We start from the raw sequence: 7,586 nt of genomic DNA, 5'->3' as shown, positions 1-7,586 counted from the left end.
GTATAAATCGTAAATATTAAAAATATTTTTTCATAGTATATATAATATATAATAATATAATTAAGTCAAAAACTATTCAATATTGGACTCAAAAACTATTCAATAAAAATGTATTTTTTAAACATGTTTTAATTGATATACGATTATGTATGTTAATTTGATAAATGTTTAAAATGAAACATTTAAAACTAAAGGACGTAAAGTAAATTAATTAATTAATTATATGGGTATAAAGTATAAATTTAAAATTGTAATTTTAAAAAAAATGTGAGAGGGTGAGTGTATGTGAGGAGAGGAGGGGGTGAAAAAGTGACTAAAGAGTAGTATAAAGGGTATCTTGGTCATTTAGAATTTTAAGACTTTAAGACTTTTGTTAAATTTGCTTAATAAGATAGTATAGATATTAAATATAATTTATTTCTTATACATTTTACTTTACATTAATTTTTCTTACATGTTAGATGTAGAAAAATATTATCTTTGTGATGCTGCATATGCCAACACTCGTGGATTATTGACTCCACATCGCAATACAAGATATTGGCTAGCTGATTTTCGACGTCGATGTGCGTTGACCAAAAAAGAAAGATTCAATCATGCCCACACACAACTCAGAAATGTTATCAAGGTGCTCATCGTGTATTGAAAGCAAGATCCCCATTTTTGAAAAATTGACCACTTATCCTTTTCGAATACAAAGAAACATTGCAATTGCTTGTTTTGCGATCCACAACTTTATAAGAAGATGCAATATGCAAGATCAATTATTCATGGATTACGACAATAACCCCATGTTCATCAATGAAATACAAGAACAAATTGACGAAGGCAAGGAAGAAGAGATAGATGCAACGCCTTAGGGTCCCTAAGACAATGAGTACATGGTTAATTTGCGTAATGAGATTGCAAATCAATTGGTGTTAAATGCTTCAAACTAGATGTTGTACTCAACATATTGGGTTTGAACTTGAGTAACATGTGATGTTTTGTTATGCCAAAACTTGAACAAAGAATTCTTATGCTTGTTTAGATTGATATGATATCATACATTGGCTTGGACCGTTAATTATTTTCTATTTTTCATTTAGAAATTTCCTTCGGAACTTTTGTTAGACATTAATTTTCATTAAACACAAGACTGGGAGTAAAATGGTAATTTTATGTCATTCACACTGTTGATTTAGAACAGTTCCCAAACAACCATTTTCTATCTAACACTAAATCATACAGAGTCTATTATTCTACACTCAGTCATACAGTATTTACTAAACAGCCCCTAAGCCACTACCAAACAGTCATGTAAAGCTGACCAAATAAGCTGTGAGTACTATTAAGCTCATTAAACTGCTAACAAACAAACCCTAAGATAGGTAATATATAACCGGTAGAATAACGATTCAAGGGTGTGCTAGCAGATAATGTAATCAGGTAAAACATGTAAATGTAGTAGAAGCTACATACCTGGATTGTGATCTCCAAATATGATTTCCGCAAGCGCTCTGCCGCCGGTTTCTCCAGGGTAACCAACCCAGATAATGCTCGCAATTCGTGGGTCCCCTTGAGCGAAGGATACGTCAAGGGGGCCACCACCTGTCAGAACTAAAACTACTGGTTTTTCACTTGTTGCAGCAATGGTGGTAATGAGGGCCATCTGATAACCTGGTAAAAGAAGACTAAACCTGTCATGATCTTCGGTTTCTTGAGTCAAATCCAGACCGGCAACTATGATTACAAAGTCTGCTTTTTTGGAGATCGACACCGCTTCCAGAAATCCTCCATTGGAAGTACAAGAAACATCGAGACAACCAGATGCATGAGTTGTTCTCTTGACGTATCTTTTGAGGCCTTCGACTATGCTTGTTGGACTGCATGGAATTCCTACAAGTTTTAAATAATAAAATCGTAAGCAACATACATAAATGACTATTCAACCAATCTATTGCTTTAAAATGGCATCATAAGTATTCATATATGATTAGGTTAATCTCATCATAAGTATTCATATATGAATAGCTTAAGCTCAGCATAGGTATTCATATATGAATAGGTAAAGCTCATCATAGTATTCATATAAATAGGTTAAGCTCATCATAAGTATTAGCTCAGCATACTTATTCATATATGAATAAATTAAGCTCAACATAAGTATTCATTTATGAATAGGTTAACCTCACCATAAGTATGCAATTATTCATATATGAATGGATAAAGCTCCCCAAAGAAGAGCATCCACAATGGTAAGCTTTTTATTAAAAAAAGGGGAGCGGCAAAGTAAAACAAGCTTATTAAGAGCTTGTGCAGTTACAAGCAAAAAGTGGCTTTTTCACCATCTTATATGGCCAAAAAGCTATCCAAAAAGCTCCATTGTGGATTCTCTAAAAATCGTAATCCATCTACTCCAAAACAAGATATACAACTATCATCGATATTTAGCATTTAATGTAGTACGTGTGAAATTAGAGAACTTCGAACCTATATATCCTCCACCCAATGTGCTAGTAGCATTTGCCATTGGACCAATAACAGCTAACGACGAAACAACATTCTTTTGCAAAGGTAGGAACTTGTTATCGTTCTTCAAAAGCACCATGCCTTGTCTCGCAGCTTCTAAGGCCAAATTCTTGTGATCTGAAGTGCATACATCTCGAGGACCCAATTTCCCAAACTTCCCTGTTATTGGGTCGCCATCATATAGCCCAAGACGAAGTTGAACCATAAATAAATTGACAAGAGCTTTGTCTATGTCTTCTTCTTTCACCTTCCCCTTGTCGATTGCAGACTTGGTGTGTCTCAACATGTATGTTCCACAATTGATATCTGTCCCTACGCAACGATTTTAATGGTCAATATTTAGGCTATGTATAGTAAACTAGTTGATAAGTTAGTCGTTGGCTGATAAGCTAGATGTTGGTTGATCAGCTAGCTGAAAAATTAGTCATGTTTGGTAAAAACCAGTTAGATAAGTTAGATGACAAAGTAAAATGACCTAAAAGGACATGTTGAAAAAATAATTGGAAAAATATAAGGATCATAATTGAAAAAAAAGCAGGAAAAAAGCCCCTGAAACTTGTTGAAACGTTATTTGAAATAGTTTTTTTTTCTTTCAAAAAGCTAGCTTATGGCTAACCAATCAGGGCTTTTTCAATAAGCTCAAAAAATAAGCTAGTTTATGGTTGCCAAACATGGTCTTAATATTTCCAAGCAGAACATTAACAAAACGGGAATGGGAAGGGAGATAATAACCAGCTTTAAGAGCAATGGCCACAGCATCCTCGGGGCTTTTAGTGTAATTTTGATACTCGTATATGGTGGCCACAGCATCACAATCAGAAGTGACATACCTGTAGTTATAAATTAAACCGAATTTCTGTTCATCTTTAGAGTCAATTCTATATATGTGTATATATATATAGAAAGTTTGAAACTTGATGCAATGTAATGAAGTTCAAACCCTTTGAAACCCCATTCAGTTCGAGCTTTTTGTAAGAGATCTTGATCAGCACAAGCGGGTATTCCATTAACTGCGTTATATGAACACATTAAGCAGCTGGCTTTACCCTCTTGGATACAACTCTTAAATGGTGGATGATATGTGTCCTGCAGGTCCTGCTCAGTTACCTGAATATATACCCAACTTTCAACTTCACAACTTCCTCAAATCCATTCAATTTTCATCAAAATGCAAGAAAAGTTTAGTTTATAAGATTTCCTATTTTGAACGTTAACCTGCTAATTCTTGCAACGCTTGATGACATGATAATCCTTTACGAAAGGGTTATGACAAAGTAGACGATATATATACAAGATGAGGGTAAGAATAAGAAATTTGTAAACTTTGTTATATTAAACAGAAATTTTTGAAACTTTGTTACATTAAATAGGAAATTTTGAAACTTTGTTACGAAAAAATCAATGTTACACTAAATAGGAACAAAGCAAACTTTGCTACATTTCGATGCATTTTGCCTTTCAATTTTACTCAGATTTTCAGTTTTCAAAACTAAGGGTTGTTTACTTACAACTTAATGAGCATGAGCTTAATGGTTAAGTCAACTTATTCACCCAGCCATATAGGAGTCTTACTTTACGGCTTAATCCTTAAGCCATTAAGCCAAAATGGCTATATGGAATACGCCAAGACCCCTCACTTGTCCACATTAAGCCACCTCAAACAAATTAATACCTAAAGGCCCCAAAAATAATCCAACCTCTCTCTTCGCCTCCCTCAAACCCCTCGGTCTCTCGTCGCTCAGACTGATAAATTTATGCAGACAGATGACCTAACGGCTTAATGGGAAAAAGAATATGACTCTTGAATCAATTTTGCTAAACATACATTCAATCTTCTTCAGTTCTGAATAGAACCCTAAATCAATCAAACAGATGTAAATGTATATCGGTCTGATCTTAATTTCTCCAAAAATAGAACCCAAAATCAGATCTTGATTTTCAGAACTAAAATTAACATCAAAATCATGTAAATTCGAACTTTAATGAAGCAAATTTGAATCTAGAAATAGATATGGTGATTAATTAGTTAAGTGCAGAAGTATTCTTACAATAGCATTGAAGTTATATCTGGTGTAAACCCCCCAATTCTCCAAATCATAAGCAGTGAAATGCTTACAGCAAGCAGACACCATCAATTCATCATCACCGCCACCACCACCACCGGTCAACACCCTCCTCCGCCTATTCCTCTTCTTATTTTCAGTTCCAGTTCTATCGTTCTTCGATTTCTCCCCTTGAAACCCCCTCACGTACTCAATCGCATAAGCGGCTGCCACCATTGGATCCTCACCGGGTGTCTCCTGCCCTCTCCCCCACCTCGGATCTCTGAAAACGTTAATGGTGGGAGCCCAGAAAGTCAACCCAGCCTGACCTCCGTTGTACATTGCCCTTGCCTCAACGGCGATAGCCGAAGCAATAGAAAACCATAAGGTCCGATTAAAAGAGGCGGTGGTGAGAATGACTTGTGGGAAGCTTGTTGCCGCCGGGATGAGTCCGGCGTCAAAGGAGACACCAGGGCCATTGACGGCGATGCCGTGGAGAGATTCCGACCACCACTCGTAAGGAGGAATGCCGAGGCGAGGGATTCCGGTATCGTTATTGGAGAGGCGTTTGATCTTGTCAGAGAGAGTGAGAAGAGAGAGGAGGGATTGGGCTCTGATGGGTAATGGGAGGGTGGTGTTACAGAATGGGTAGGAGTTGTGGTGTGGATGTTGACATGGGAATTTGAGAGATTCCGGTGAGATTGATTGACAATTTGGGATATTTAAGGTGAGGAGGAGGAAGAGGAGAATGGTGGTGGCGGTGGACATCGGCGGAGGCGGTGGCGGTGAGTTGTTGGGATGACTGGGCATTGACTATTACGTTGGTTGGTCACAACTATCTTTTCCCCCTACAATGATTTTTCCCCAATAATTTTTTTTTTCCAAAATTCTTTTTCTTATCCAAATGTATTTGTTTAATTTTTTTTAACTTTTTTTGTTTTTTTCAAATAAAATATATTATAATTAATTAAAATAATTATTTTCGAGTTGTGATTTAACCTGTTAGTCATTTTTTTTAAATCATCAAAATGTCACTAAGGGGCCATTTACCTATACATTTACCCGGTAAACATTTACCTGTAAAATTCAACCACATGTTTATTTATCATGTAATATTTTATTCATCAAAACGCATCTTATGCAACAATTTATCCTGGTAAGCGCTAATCATGGTAAGAGTCGTTGCCCTCACTTACCGCGTAAGACTCTTGTTTCTTGTATTCGCTCTTACCGAATAAGATTATTAATCATTGTCATATTCATCCGGTAAAGTAATGTGACTTGATAAATACCTACCTAGGTAAGTGTTTGGTAAACGGCACCTAAATTCGTAACTGATTGAGAGCTCCAATTCAAATCAAAATTTCTACTTCATTTCACTTTTTAGTCGCAATTTCAAGTGAATTTCTGAACTAGTCGTTCTTTATGTAAAAACGTATTTTTTTAACACAAATGCCCATTTTTCTCTCTTTTTATCAGAAAAATGTGGTTGATACAAATGCGTAAAACATCTACTTACATAATGGTTAGTTTGGAAATTGATTTAAAATATATGACTAAAAAATGAACGAAGATGGAAAGATGGACTATTTCAGTCAATTTCCCTGATATTGGAATAACACACTACATAATCTTATTGGCCGAACTGTTTTCTACAAATGTACTTTTGGCAAAGAACGACAATGGATGATGTTTCTGCTTTTCTTTGACATATTCCTCGTTTTTAAGTCATTATGAGATTATTTTTTATAGAACTCATGTACCATTTGTTGCTTTTAAGCAAGCTTTCGGACACCCTTTTAATTCAAATTAACAAATTTAGGTTTTTAAAGTATAATACTATAATAATAAAAAGTACAAAAATATGTTGCAATTTTACACAGTTTTGTCTTTAATATAATAAACATTTTTTTCAACTAGTAAAAAATTATCAAGTTTTCCTATTTTAGATACATTTTCACTACTGCTAACCTAGCAATGTTATAACATCAGTATACATATATGAAATTATCAGTTATATTTTTGAAACTGATTGTATGAATCGTCAAAATCATTTTAACAAAAAAATCACTTATTACACACGTCAAGCTCCGAGCATCATTTAGCTTCAAAGGTTTGTGAAGATATGATTTTTCCCTCAGTTACTACATCTTTTCAAAATTAAAATTAACGAGCATAGGGAAAGATTTAAAGATTCGTATAACTGAATTACGTATTTTTTTCTTAAAGTTACTTGAATAACGACATAGTTTGAACTTTATAAAGACAACCAAAGTTCATGACATGTCCAGTCATGGGCGGACCTGATGTGGTGGCATGGGTGGCATGTGTCACCTTATTATTTCGCGGCCGAAGGGTAAAACATTTAGGTTTGTTAACGGTATTACCGTATTGTTTTTGAAGGTGCTACCGTATTTCCCTGAAATCCAAATGGTGCAACTAAAACCTAAACAAAACAAAGYCYAAAWAACCAAAACCATACTTTTTGTAATTATTTTTGGGTATATATTGACCGTTTTCAAAAGATGAAGACGCGTCGGGTACAAGTTTAGGAGTTGTTTATCGGTACACTATAAAAACCATATTTTTTGTAATTATTTTTAGATGTATATTATACTATATTAATTATATGGTGTCACCGTTTGAAAAAATTTCTGAGTCCGTCCGTGTGTCCAATACATCACACTAGATCTTTTCTGTGTCCTTGTTGCATTATGTATTGAGTGTTTCATAAGATATGCATTATTATTAGTCAGCTTAACGTATTATGTTTGACAGGTTTATTGTTTCACGATTGACCAGTTACTAGAATTTCATAAACACGAGACGTTCAAGATGTTAATTGTACTTTCATTAAGACGTGTAGTCGAGTATAAACATCAGTAGCATGTGATAATTTGAATAAGTAATTAATAAAAGAACTTTGTTTAGGCAATTGATCCTGAAATAAAAAAAAAAAACACAGGGGGTGCTCGGGACCCTTTTGGTAGCCACATAATACATGTATTGACTCTTTGCACCAATTGTAGTAAC

At 34.8% G+C, this 7,586-nt stretch overlaps 1 protein-coding gene across 1 annotated transcript in view; it reads right to left on the bottom strand.

Annotated features, from left to right (window-relative positions):
• LOC112515726 (probable beta-D-xylosidase 6) overlaps positions 1–5,363 on the bottom strand; it is a 10,941-nt gene extending 5,578 nt beyond the window's left edge. The window contains exons 1-5 of the mRNA XM_025122637.1: positions 4,560–5,363; positions 3,452–3,618; positions 3,244–3,341; positions 2,473–2,823; positions 1,462–1,878 (exon numbers count right to left, since the gene is read on the bottom strand). Coding sequence (XP_024978405.1) covers positions 1,462–1,878; positions 2,473–2,823; positions 3,244–3,341; positions 3,452–3,618; positions 4,560–5,363 — 1,837 coding nt within the window. The remainder of the gene's footprint in view (positions 1–1,461; positions 1,879–2,472; positions 2,824–3,243; positions 3,342–3,451; positions 3,619–4,559) is intronic.
• Positions 5,364–7,586: the final 2,223 nt, after the last annotated feature.

This window comes from Cynara cardunculus (genome assembly GCF_001531365.2).
Source record: "Cynara cardunculus var. scolymus isolate 2C chromosome LG 7, CcrdV1, whole genome shotgun sequence".
In the NCBI taxonomy this organism is placed as follows: Eukaryota; Viridiplantae; Streptophyta; class Magnoliopsida; order Asterales; family Asteraceae; genus Cynara; species Cynara cardunculus.
Note: the sequence above shows the minus strand (reverse complement) of the source record. Positions and strands in the feature narration are given on the sequence as shown.